Here is a 13,560-nt window from a genome sequence, read left to right as displayed (position 1 = left end):
AGGCTATCAAAGACTGAAAGTGTAAGAGTAATGCAGCAGACCAAGTCCCTGTCTTACCATAGCAGAGACCCAGGTTCGATCTTGACCTTGGGTTGCTGTCTGTGTAGACTTTGTACATTCTCCCCATTACTGGGTGCTGGTTTCCTCTGGTTTCCTTCCACATTCCCATAGCTACATGGATTGGTAGGTTCATTGATAGCTGTATGCCAGTGTGTAGGTGAAGGGTAGCATTTGGGGGAAATTGATGGGAATGTGGAGAGAATAATATGGGGGATTCATATACTAATGGGTGTTTGGTGATAGGTGCAGACTCCATGGGCTGACGGGCCTGTTTCTGTGCCTTATTTCTCTATGACTATCTATGATAGCATCCTTCTTTCTCACTGTTAATTTAGACACACAGCTGGTGCTGTAATGGCTTTGTGCTAAGCATTACATTAACAGTGCTGCCCCATTGGCTGGAAGCATCCACTCCCGACCCCTGCAATATTTGCTAACACCTGCAAATTTCTTAACTGTGGTATTTATATTTGTCCAAATGATTGAAATATACAGTAAGAAAATGGAGAGATGAAACAATGAGCCCAGAGGAATCCCACTATATCCAGCTTTTCTCACACTAAACCTCTTGTCCACATTAGGCTTCATACTACCAAGCAGGTTTTTGGATCCAATTTGCAACTTTCCCTTAGGACCCTGGGCTTTCTCTTTTCTGTTCTATCGGCCATGACAAATCTTGTCACATGATTTCATAAAATTCATGTGGATATCAAATTTATCAACCCCTGTTATCTCTTGAAAAATATTCAGTCTTTGTCCACCTTGGCCAAATAAAACAATACTCACAGTTCCTGTTTAAACTGTGCCTGTCTGAATATTGTCCCTCAGAGATATTTGCAATCAATTGTTCAACACTGAACGTTGGTTTTCTATTACTTGGTCTAACCAGTAGTTGCCATCGGTGCTCTGTGATTAGTAAGGGATTGCTTAAGGTGGGACATGGGTGGAAAGAAAAAGTTTGAAAACCACTGTTTTAATCATACCTAATTGACTCGTTATATGCACGGTTTCATAACTCCAAAGGAAATGGGCCAATGGCAATTTTTCTCAAGCAAAATATTTCAGTAACAATTGGGTCTTGAGCAGTGATTCTCAACCTTCCCTTCCCACTCACATCCCACCTTAAACAATTCCTTACTAATCACATAGGGATTACTTAAAGTGGGATGTGAGTGGAAAGAAAAAGGTTGAGAACCACTGGACCCTGTTTCTCTCTTTAGTAGGCTGGAACAGCATAGAGCAGATATCTGAAGTTAGGAAACTTAACAAAAAGAATAGTGGAATTGCGAAACTAACAAAAAGCAGTGGATACAAGTTCTTTTTATATTTTAATTTGGAGGTTGCTAGATTTGTTTTGTTGTGAAGGATCTTGAATGACGCATGGTGGTAAGATACAGATCTGCTCTGATTTCAATAGTGCAACAGGTAAAATCTGAATAGTTGATTACTGTGCCTACGTGTACACGATCCTGTCAAAAATTCTGCCCTTCGTAGATTAAATACAGCTCTCTTTCAGATGTCTCAGACAACCTTCCCATAGCAGGTAAACCAGGGTAGATCCATGTCAAAAGGAAAGATACTTGCACTTTACATAAATAGAAAATGCTGGAAATAAATCAGCAGGTCAAACAAGAGGACATGGATTGAGATTGAAGGGGAAAAGGTTTAGGTGAAACATGAGGGGAAATTTCTTCACTCAGAGGGTGGTGGGACTGTGGAATGAGCTTCCTCCACCTCAGAGCTTTTTCTCTCGCCAGGCATAAGGACTGTAGGCTCCCTTAGAAATCCTGATGCTACCAGTGACCAGAGGCAGACAATCATCCAATCACCTTTGTCACCAAGATCTTTTACTTTTGGCAGTTCTGAAATAGGTAGATGTGGATTTGATTTTAATATTTAAGGAAAAGTTGGATAGGTATATGGACGAGAGAGTTATTGGCAGGTGCGGGTCAATGGGATTAGGTGGGAGAAGGTGTTCAGCATAGACTAGAAGGGCCGAACTGGCCTGTTTCTGTGCTGTAATTGTTATATGGTTATATGGTCAGCCAACATCTACGGCAGAATTAAGACTGCAGGTCAATGACCATGCATTATGCCTGATATTCAGATGTGTTATTTACTCTGAAAGATCCTGACCAGAATACTGTCCTGCACTGATTCAGCTGATGCTGTGTCTCAGGGCGCCACAGTTACCTAGAGTCTGAGTTTGTCATCAGCCTTCTGTACATGAATGGTGCTGATTACTTTTGTTCTCCTCAGGATTCTGTAAATGAAGTGGAAGATTTGATTAAGAAGCATGAAGATTTTGAGAAGATGCTGGCAGTTCAAGATGAGAAATTTAGCCAACTGGAGAACCTGAACAAGGTCAGTCAAGCAACCTCTCAAGCCTGGTTTCAGCTTCACAATCAGGATAATGGTTATATAACTGACAATACATTTTATGTACAGTGATCAAGGGCTGTTACTAATAATAGTTTTGTATAATTTTGATAGATAGATGAGATTGTATGATTCCAGGTGAGACTTTTTGAGTGTTTCCGATTGGTTTGTGTAAGATCAATCTATTTTGGTTGATTTCAGGGAGAAGGGTTCCAGAGGGGCGAGGGCATTAAAGAAAAAGAAAGAAAAGTGTCTCGGGTTCCTTCCCTGAAGAGAAAGGGGTCGGACAAAAAAACATCACCCTTGAGGATCTTTGGAAGAACCAACTCAGACACTGAAAGGGTACCAAAATCCTGGTCAAAAGAGATAGTCGTGAGTCCTGCTCCACGATCCCCCTCCACCTCAGAGCTTTTTCTCTCACCAGGCATAAGGACTGTGGGCTCCCTTAGAAATCCTGATGCTACCAGTGACCAGAGGCAGACAATCATCCAATCACCTTTGTCACCAAGATCTTTTACTTTTGGCAGTTCTGAAATAGACAGTCCCACAAAGAGGTTCTCAAATCCAAACAGACCAGGTATCATATCCAAACCACTCTCTCGGATTCCTTCATGTACTTCAATGGAACAATCAGCTCAAGATCTAACCGCACTAGCAAGGGATGGCATCAGGGCAGAGTCACCTACCAAGTTCCAAAGCCCCCTGTCCAACTCTCCTTCAAGCAGTTCTCCAACAAGCCGGCACTCTTCCCGGACTAGTCTCTCTGGAGTTCAACCAGGAGAAAGTGGATCAACAAAAAGGTGCTTAGTAGACCCTGTGCCCAGCTCAAAGGAGTGTCGACAGATGGATACACCTGCGATCACAGAATCAGCATCACTCTCCACTGTTCCTCAGCAGCCAAGCACCACAGGAACACAAAACAACAAAACGCGTGCAACTTCAGTACGTATTTGCACCTTCAAGAAGTCCAAACATCTTTCATAGTTGTTTTTTTCATGCAACTTTCTAAGTCTCCCGTTCTCCCATTCCTCCAGCTCACCACCTGAGGTAATATATTGCCCCCACTATAAACTAATGAAGTGCATCTTATGCAAACTGAGGCAAATGATTCTAATCCACTCTAGATTGTATCTCCTTCTGTGCCTCTGCCAAGCCTTGTGGTTCTCTCTAGTTCCATATCTAAGTTGTTTCTCAGTCTATTTATGCCTTTTCCCAATATCCATTTCTCCACCTTCCTTTACCTGCCATTTCTTCAACCATTGTTACCCTTCCCTTCCTCCTTACCCTCAGCTCTTTCCCCACCTCTGCCTCTTACTATGGGTCGCCTACTGCAACTTTAGCTTCTGGGTCAGCAGTCCCACCCCATGACACAGGCTGGCACATCAGTGCAGTAAGTTAAAGTTCATCTGTCTACTTGGCTGGAAGGAAAAGATCCCAAGACACCAATGTTTAAGATGAGAGGAGTTCTCCATCCTGCCATGATTTCCCCAGTATAGATTGCCAGCACTTTTAATTCTTAGACTCCAAATGTTAAGAGTTTGCTGCTGTATTTGATGCAACACAGAAATGGAGACTCCTAAGGCACACTTCTTGCTGGTAAAGTCAATTAAAACATCAGTCATTACATTAAATGTGTCTTCTTTTGCTCTTTATAAGGATGCTGGTGGATTCCAGAGCATGGAAGGCACACTCTGCAGAAAGCAGATCCTCCAATCTGATGGGACAAAGGTCTGAATGAATCTCAATGATCTTACACTCCCCTGGCTGTGTACTAATTGATTTTTCACTGTAACGCTGCACACTATAATGTGCTCTTCTACTTTTAATGTTTAATGCATTTTGAAATGTGTTGGCTAATCTGCTTGCAAAACAAACCCTTCCTCTATTAGGTATAAACTTAAACTTTCACTTTGGTGGAAATGGAGGAAGGGAGAATATTTTCTGAAGCTGCACTTACACTTCTCGTGAATTCGTATACGTGGCCAGTTACCCAGTGAAGCTCCCTGTAACATCAGCTCCAAAAGGCAGGGCTGTGCTTACTGTGCCAGCACCATACATTGTTGGTCCTGTAACTCTCTCACGAACCAGTGCTCCAATTCTGGCCTCTTCATTTAGTGGTTCGACATTAGGTGGCCACACCTTCAGATGCAAAAGCCCCAAGAACTGGAATTCTGTGCCTAAACCTCAATACAACCTTATCTCTCTATATTTCTTTAAGGTGCCTAATGTAACTGAATGATTTGACCAATATCAAATTCGCCCCTAATGTCTCCGTAGGGTAAAATGTCATTTGATAATGCACATGGGAAGCACCATTTTACTACCTCGATTTCATTCTCTCATGAGCGTGGTGGCACTTTCATCTTGATTTAGATTATGAGTTCAAATCCCACTTTAGGTTGACACTGCAGAGAGATGCAACGTTGTCAGAACTATAACCTTTTGAATGAGGTATTAAACTATCAGGTGGATGTAGACTATGCCACAACACAATATGAAGAAATTATCCTCCATGTCCTGGCCAATATCTATTCCTCAATCAGAACTAAAACACATTATCTGATTATTATTACTGTATAGAAATTGGTTCTGGTCTGTTTTATGTATATCATTGGTTCTCAACCTTTTTCTTTCCACTCACATACCAATTTAAGTAATCCCTATGCCATCGGTGCTCTGTGGTTAGTAAGGGATTGCTTAAGGTGGGATGTGGGTGGAAAGAAACTGTTTGAAAACAAATGATTTAACCGTACCTAATTGACTCGTTATGTGCAAGGTTTCAAAGGAAATGGGCCGATGACAATTTTTCTCAAGCAAAATATTTCAGTAATAATTGGGTCTAGAGCAGTGATTCTCAACCTTCCCTTCCCACTCACATCCCACCTTAAGCAATCCCTTACTAATCACAGAGCACCAATGGCATAGGGATTACTTAAAGTGGTATGTGAGTGAAAAGAAAATGTTTAAGAACCACTGATGTACATAGTATTTTGGACTTTATCAGTGCAAACATTTGTTCTGCATGCTGTCCAGGCATAAACCTGTCTTTTAGTACACTTCAAAAGCACTTTGGTGGCTCTGAGATTGTTCAAAAGCAAGATTATTATTTCTTGGTCCTAATTTTAATTTTGCATTTAGACTGACTCTGAAACCTGGGACACCCATTTTGTGATTCTAGCAAGTCAAACTCTCAGCTTCTATGAGAGCAAGACTACAAGTCTGAAGGTGAGTCTTCAAGGTTACCCATGTTGGGAAATTAAGCCCAGCTCAACACTGCTCCCATCACCAGAATGAATGCAGCTACCCTGCACATACTGGTCTTATCAAACTGAGGGAGGCTGGTGCTGAGGGAATTTAACAATCACTCTCCTAACAGGTACAGCACAAGTTAAACAGAGTGCAAGCCCTTCCTTATTGTGTCATCAGACTCTTTCAGAGCTAGACCTGCAAGTCAATAAACTGCAGGTGCCTTCAGTCCGAAATAAACCAGAAAATTCTGAAAACACTCAGCAAGCAGGCAACATTAGCGGAAGGAGAGATAGTTAATAGTTTGGGTTGAGGGCCTTCAGAACTGTTCTACACTGTCCATCAAACATTGTTGAGGCAGCTACTGCAAATGTCAAATGTGGACAATAGACTGTCTCATGAAACACAGGACAGATACAACATTCATTAACAAAGAAATTAAGCTCCTGTTGGTGTCTGAGCTACATCAGTAAGGGACTGGCTAAACCTGGATACAATGTCCTGGTCCCTTTATCACTTTCTATTTAACTTGTGGATGAATCTCTACCCTGTAATGTACTGCTGTTATTACACGATGACTTGTACTAAGGTCTTGGTGATACTGTGTCTATTTTTTTTCTTTTTCACTTAGGTAACATTTACTTTATTGTACTTATTATCTCTTTTTAATTTAATACATACCATTGTAGTTTTTACTTTACAAGTACCTGTTCAACTATAGCAAATAAGAATTTCAGAGAATATGTACATTGTACTATGTGGATGACTATAAACTCATTATCATTAACCATTGCCATTCAAGATATGTGTGATGCCTTGCTCTGCTCTGCACTCGTATTCTAAGCTATGATGTCCTGCTCATTTTAACCATATTCTATTGAATCTGTGTACATTCCTTTGTTCTATGCAGGATTCCCCGTGTTCACCATCCCTCAGCATCACTGAAGCAACATGTGAGGAGGTTGTTGATTCTACCTTCCACCTGCGGTATGACACATCTGCCGAATTAAGGCAATTAATCTGTTTAGGCTGAACAAAGGGAAGCCAGAGGTACTCAGCAGGTCAGACAGCATCCATGGGAAGATATGGTCAGTCAACATACAGGTCAGGACCCTTTATCAAGAGTTCCTCCGGCTTCTCTCAGTTGACTCAAGATCCCAGCGTCTGCACCTTTTGAGCTGAGGGGTACTTGCAAGAGAGCAGTACAAAGGCAATAATTTCTATTCTTTCCTATTTCCTTTTATCCCAATGTGCATCAGAGTGCAATATGGCCCAGAGCTTCTCTGGAAGTACAGTATAATGTACTTCAAAGCACAACTCAGAGGTGTTTTCTCCACTTGCCAGTGTGAAATCAGCTTGACAAAGCATCTCTCTTCACTGCTATCCATCAGCCACCAAAATATTCATTGCCTCATTAGCAGCAAAGCTGGGATCCAGTGGGAACCACTTTTCAAGATGCAGTGCAGTTACTTGCCCAGGCCTACTCCAACCACACCTCCTCCCAACTGACACCAAGAAGCGAAAGACTCGAGAAGCTCACCTCCAAACCACCCACCATCCAGAGTTTACTATTACCAGCACTGGGTCCAAATCCGGGGACTCCCTGTGACAGTAAGGAAGGACCACAGCAGTTTAACCCACCAGCTGGGAATGCTGACCTTGTCCAATCCAATGAAGGATTATATAAATTAATTCTGGCTATTTGTGTTCAGACCAACCAATCAGTTCAAGAGATTTTTCCTCATATTAATGTCCCTGTATGTTCAAATATATGTACCTCAAAACATATGTTTTGGCACATACTTTGTGTGTGTGTGTGCCTGTGTGTGTGCATGTACATGTGTGGTGTGTCCCTGTGTGTCCTTGTTGTACGTGTGTGTGTGTGTGTGTGTGTGTGTGTGTGTGTGTGTGTGCCTGTGTGCATGTACATGTGTGGTGTGTCCCTGTGTGTCCCTGTTTGTACGTGTGTGTGTGTGTGTGTGTGTGTGTGTGTGTGTGTGTGTGTGTGTGTGTGTGGGTGGGGTCCCACATGACTGACAGAAATACAAAATATTTTGTTGGCTATAAAGTGATCTCTGCCATTTTGATATAATTATGAAGTCTACAGACACTGTGATTGTAGTAAAAACGCACAGTAAATGCTGAAGGAGCTCAGCTGGTCTCACAGCGTCCATAGGAGGTAAAGATATATTAATGACATTTTGGGCCTGAATCCTCCTCAAGGTATACGTTGAGGAAGGGCTCAGGCCCAAAACATCGGTAAAATGTGTTTATCTCCAATAGATGCTGTGAGTCTGGCTGAGTTCCTCCAGCATTTATTGTGTGTTTTTACCATTTAAATCTATTTTTTCATTCAGTATTAATTACTATCTGGCATTTATGCTTTTTTGCCAATATTTCTATTTCTTTTGCATGTATCTTTGGCTATAGCTAGGTGGTGCGTGCATCACATGTGTATATGTGTGTGTGTGTGCGTGCCCATGTGTATGTACAGTATGTATGTGTAAATGTGCATGCACTTTATTGATACATGTATCTTGCTGTGCTGTGTTTAAATCTGTACCAAGCCATAATGTAGAGGCATTACAAAGTGTCAGAATTGGATGTGTTATCCTAGGCTCAGTGACGGTGCTGAATATCTTTTCTCTGATCCTTCGGGCTCTCTGATGGATGAGTGGATCCAAAAGATCAGGAACAATTTAGGTGGGTGGATGCTCTGTTCTATTACACTTTGCTTTTATGATGCTCACTGAAGCCTCCCTCGGATCAAAGCTCTAGTCACGAGTCCTGCATCTCCTTGTATCTGATCATATTTCCATGGAAGGTTCAACCACAGCAAGTGTGACAGAATGTTCCAGACCCATCCAGCAAGAGCTGTCTGCTGCCCCACAGAAGCTTGAAATTCAGACCAGTCAGTGATAGAGGGACAGAATGCAGACCGGTCAGTGATAGAGGGGCAGAGTGCAGACCGGTCAGTGATAGAGAGACAGAGTGCAGACTGGTCAGTGAAAGAGGGACAGAGTGCAGACTGGTCAGTGAAAGAGGGACAGAGTACAGACCAAACAGTGATAGAGGGACAGAATGCAGACCGGTCAGTGATAGAGAGACAGAGTGCGGACTAGTCAGTGAAAGAGGGGCAGAGTGCAGACTGGTGAGTGAAAGAGGGACAGAGTGCAGACCAAACAGTGATAGAGGGACAGAATGCAGACCGGTCAGTGATAGAGGGGTAGAGTGCAGACCAGTCAGTGATAGTGGGGCAGAGTGCAGACCGGTCAGTGATAGAGAGACAGAGTGCAGACTGGTCAGTGAAAGAGGGACAGAGTGTAGACCAGACAGTGATAGAGGGACAGAGTGCAGACCAGGCAGTGATAGAGGGACAGAATTCAGACCAGTTAGCTGTAGATATCGTGATATCAGGACTGGCCATTGATACAGGTGGATTGTAAAATGGGCTGTCGGTGATAGTTCAATGTACAGACTGGTCAGGAACACATACAGTACCATGTACGGACAGGTTTTGGTCCGAGATGTTGCTCTATTTATTATCTCTAGATGATAAACTCCTTAAGAAGCAGAAATAGGCCATTTAGCCCATCAGGTCTGCCATGTCATTTAATCATGAGCTGATCCATTTTCCCACTCACCCTGACTGCCCGGCTTTCTCCCGATAACCTTTGATGCTCTAGCTAACTCATATTCTTGAGTATGTTTTATGTCTGCCCAAATAATATGAATATTCCTTTTCCTTTGGGTGTTGTTTCCTCCATATATCCAAAAGTTGCATTTCTTGCATCGATTTAATTATAAATTTGGTTACTTTGTTCTTACTATTAATTTTTTTCCCAGTTTTATCCATGTTTGAATCCAAATTAAGATTGAAATCCCCTCCTATTAATATGTTCCCTTGCGTATCTGCTACCTTCAAAAAGATATCTTGCATAAACTTTTGATCTTCTTCATTAGGTGAATATACATTGAGTAAATTCCAAAACTCCGAATATATCTGACATTTTATCATTACATATCTCCCTGCTGGATCTATTATTTCCTCTTCTATTTTGATTGGTACATTTTTACTGATTAATATAGCTACTCCTCTAGCTTTTGAATTATATGATGCTGCTGTTACATGCCCTATCCAATCTCTCTTTAATTTCTTGTGTTCCACTTCGGTTAAGTGTGTCTCTTGTATGAATGCTATATCAATTTTTTCTTTTTTCAATAAATTTAACAGTTTCTTCCTTTTGATTTGGTTATGTATTCCATTAATATTTAAAGTCATATAATTCAACATAGCCATCTTATACTTTGTTTATCTTTCCTTTCCGTTTCCTCATCATCACCTTTCCTTCTTATCCATTTCTGGTTTTTTTTTAAGCACATTATAAGACAACATTTCTAAAACATAAAATATTTCCATTACTCTCCTATCTAAAAATCCTTTAACCCCATGATCCCCTCCCCTTCCTGAGTTGCCCTTTGTCTCTTGTCGGGCAACCACATCTCCCCATTCCGTTTGGATTTGCGAAATCACTCACAAGCGTCAACTGATTTCGCAGTGACCGTAGTTCTTCCACACCCAGCCCCCTCCAGAAAAGATTTTAATCTTCATATATAACAAAGGTCACTCTCTTAATTCCCTTCTTACTTCCTCTCTTCCCTTACTTTCCCTTGTTAATTCTTATCTATACTCTATATATTCTTTTCTAAATATACATACCCACATGTACACACATATATACACACACACACACAAACACACATATATATATATATATATATATATATATATATATAAATATAAATATATATATACCCATATACACACATACATATAGTTTGTGGTCATTTTTGCTCTCGTTACATGTCTTCATCTCTCTGTCTGTTTTGTAGTTGTTCTGCAAATTTTCGTGTTTCCTCCGGATCCGAGAATAGTCTGTTTTGCTGCCCTGGAATAACTATTTTAAGTACCGCTGGGTACTTTAGCATAAATTTATATCCTTTTTTCCATAGGATCGCTTTTGCTGTATTAAACTCCTTCCGCTTCTTCAGGAGTTCAAAACTTATATCTGGATAGAAAAAAAATTTTTGACCTTTGTATTCCAGTGGTTTTTTGTCTTCTCTTATTTTCTTCATTGCTTTCTCCAATATATTTTCTCTTGTTGTATATCTTAAGAATTTTACTAAAATGGATCTTGGTTTTTGTTGTGGTTGTGGTTTAGGGGCTAATGTTCTATGTGCCCTTTCTATTTCCATTTCTTCCTGTAATTCTGGTCTTCCTAGGACCCTGGGGATCCAATCTTTTATAAATTCTCTCATATTCTTGCCTTCTTCATCTTCCTTAAGCCCCACTATCTTTATATTATTTCTTCTATTATAATTTTCCATTATATCTATCTTCTGAGTTAACTGCTCTTGTGTCTCTTTAACTTTTTTATTAGATTCTTCTAATTTCTTTTTTAAGTCATCTACTTCCATTTCTATGGTGTTTCTCGTTCTTCCACCTTGTCCACTCTTTTTCCTATATCTGACATGACCATCTCTAATCTATTCATTTTTTCTTCTGTACTTTTTATTCTTCTTTTTATTTCACTAAATTCTTGTGATTGCCATTCTTTTACTGATTCCATATATTCTTTAAAAAAAAATATCCATTGTCTTGCCTTTCCCTTCATCTTCCATTTCTCTGTGTTCTTCTTCTTCTTCCTCTGGGTTGGTCATCTGCTGTTTCTTTGATTTCTTTTTACTCTCTTCTTTCTTGTTCTCGTTATTTTCTATGTTCTCCTCTTGTTGTTGTGTTGTGGCTGTCATTCTCAGCTGTGGAGATCGACTCCTCAGCTGGTCCCCCCTCCTGTCAGTGTTTTTTTTGTCTTGCGCATCGCGCATGCACGGTTGCGCACTTTTGCTTGGCTCTGCGAGCCATTTTTGTAGTCCCGAGCTCGGGGCTTCAACTGACCTGAGGGAGCAGGCTTCTCTCTCCACCTTGGGCCTCCTCGGACAGGTAAGGCCTTCACCTTCTTCTGACATCTTTTCTTCTTCTCTTCTTCCCGTTGCTTTCGACTTTTCTTTCTTCGCTGCCATTTTTTTCCCACCTTTATTTTCACTTTATTTTAATTTTCGTGTTTGTGCCTTTGTGTTTTCTCTGGTTTTTTTAAACTTTTCCGGAGAGGGCTGGAGTTCCCCGACCGGTCACTACTCCATCACGTGACTCCTCCTCCTAGCTAACTCATATTGATGTAAAAAAGTAAAAACTCAAAGCTGGAGGAACTCAGCAGGCCAAGCAGTGTCCTTTATATAGCAAAGGTAAAAATATAGAGCCAACGTTTCTGGCTTGAGCCCTTTATCAAGGAATGGAAAAATGTCGGCTGGTGTCCGAACAAAAGATTTTGGACTTTGACTCTTCCTGTGCTCTTTCTCAGGGTGCAGCATGAACGCTTCCTCTGGCAATGCCACCTCTCCTACACAGTCTCCACAGCAACCTTGGTGAGTGATATTCTCCTTCCCGTGGCACCTCCTGGGAGGGTGAGGTCATGGTATTCACCACTGAGGGAGGGTGGGGGAGGATGAAGGAAGTGAGGAAGGGTGTGGAAGGGCATGGAAGGATGAGGCCATTGTATTCACTGCTGAACTGTTATGAGTGAACCAAAATATGAATGTAAATCTCAAAGAGGTGAACTGGGAGGTGCAGGATGTTAGAAATCTGAAATTGCAGCAAATACTAGAAGCATGCAGTGGTTCAGGCAGCATCTGTGAAGAGAGAAACAGAATTGCGGCTGGTGACTTGCCGTCAAAACTGGTTAATGCTGAGACGAACTGGAAAGACTGAAGTTGTTGGGTACTGGGGACTGTTACATCCCAGAAGAAATGCTGTTCCTCAAGCTCAAGTTGGCCTTCCTTGGAACAGATACCAAATGCAGGGCTGACAGGAAAGCAGCGAGACTGACCAGTTCAGGTTCGGTACTGAAGTACAGTGAGAGTTTGTTCTGTAAGCAGTGCACCTGATAACCCATACCTGTACATAGTGAGGCAAGTAAAACTGAGTGCAGAGTTACAGAGATAGACCAATTAGTGCAGAGCAAGGGCAATGTAATTTTACTAGTGTGTGGTTCATTCAGGAGTCTGACAACAGTGAGAAAGGAAGTGTCCTCAAATATGACTGTGTGTGATCTCACACTTGTGAAACTTGTTCATGATGGGAGAGCGGGAGAGCCAAAGGGTTTGGCTAAGATAGAATGTGGTTTGGCTAAGATAGAATGTCTTTTAATATGTTGGTTGCTTTTCCAAGGCAGCAGCAAGAATGGGCGGAGTAATTTGAGGGGAGAGTTTGTGTGAATGTCTGAGCCACTGCAGCTTCTCATACTCTTGGCTGGAGCAGTATTCCCCCCTCCCACCACCCCCCCCCCCCCCACCACCACCACGCAGTTTTTCTTTCTGACGGGATGCTTTCAGTGGTGCATCTGTAGAAGTTGATGAGATATGCAGATCACATGCCAAATTTCCTCAGGTCTCTGAAGGAGATATCTCTATCTTGACCATTGTGTTAATGTGGCTGAACCAATGCAGATCACTAGAACTGTTTACTCCTAGAAACATAAAACTGAATTCTACCTCCACCTCAGCCCTGTTGATGCAGACGAGGACTCTTCCTGAAGTCTATGACCAGCTCCTCAGTCCTGCTGACATTGAGGGAGAGCTTGTTGTCCGTCCTGGCCCCAAGTCCCTCTGTTTCCCTTCTATATTCCAACTTGTTTGTGACAGTGCAGTCATCTGCAAATTTATAAATGGAGTTTATCCAGGTAGCCATGGGTGTACAAGGAGTACAAAAGGTGTTGAGCACACAGCCAGTGTTGGGGAGGTGCTGTCTCCAATCCTCAC

At 41.7% G+C, this 13,560-nt stretch overlaps 1 protein-coding gene across 1 annotated transcript in view; it reads left to right on the top strand.

The window, feature by feature from the left end:
• The window catches only part of LOC138751020 (spectrin beta chain, non-erythrocytic 5-like), a 39,168-nt gene extending 26,173 nt beyond the window's left edge, over positions 1-12,995 (top strand). Inside the window, exons 14-21 of the mRNA XM_069913120.1 lie at positions 2,320-2,424; positions 2,641-3,381; positions 4,096-4,167; positions 5,578-5,664; positions 6,596-6,672; positions 8,303-8,388; positions 12,105-12,168; positions 12,971-12,995. Of these exons, the coding sequence (XP_069769221.1) occupies positions 2,320-2,424; positions 2,641-3,381; positions 4,096-4,167; positions 5,578-5,664; positions 6,596-6,672; positions 8,303-8,388; positions 12,105-12,168; positions 12,971-12,995 (1,257 nt within the window). The remainder of the gene's footprint in view (positions 1-2,319; positions 2,425-2,640; positions 3,382-4,095; positions 4,168-5,577; positions 5,665-6,595; positions 6,673-8,302; positions 8,389-12,104; positions 12,169-12,970) is intronic.
• The last annotated feature ends 565 nt before the right edge of the window (positions 12,996-13,560 follow it).

The sequence above is a fragment of the Narcine bancroftii genome, unplaced genomic scaffold (genome assembly GCF_036971445.1).
Source record: "Narcine bancroftii isolate sNarBan1 unplaced genomic scaffold, sNarBan1.hap1 Scaffold_607, whole genome shotgun sequence".
NCBI lineage: Eukaryota > Metazoa > Chordata > Chondrichthyes > Torpediniformes > Narcinidae > Narcine > Narcine bancroftii.
This window is presented reverse-complemented; position numbering and strand designations above follow the sequence as displayed.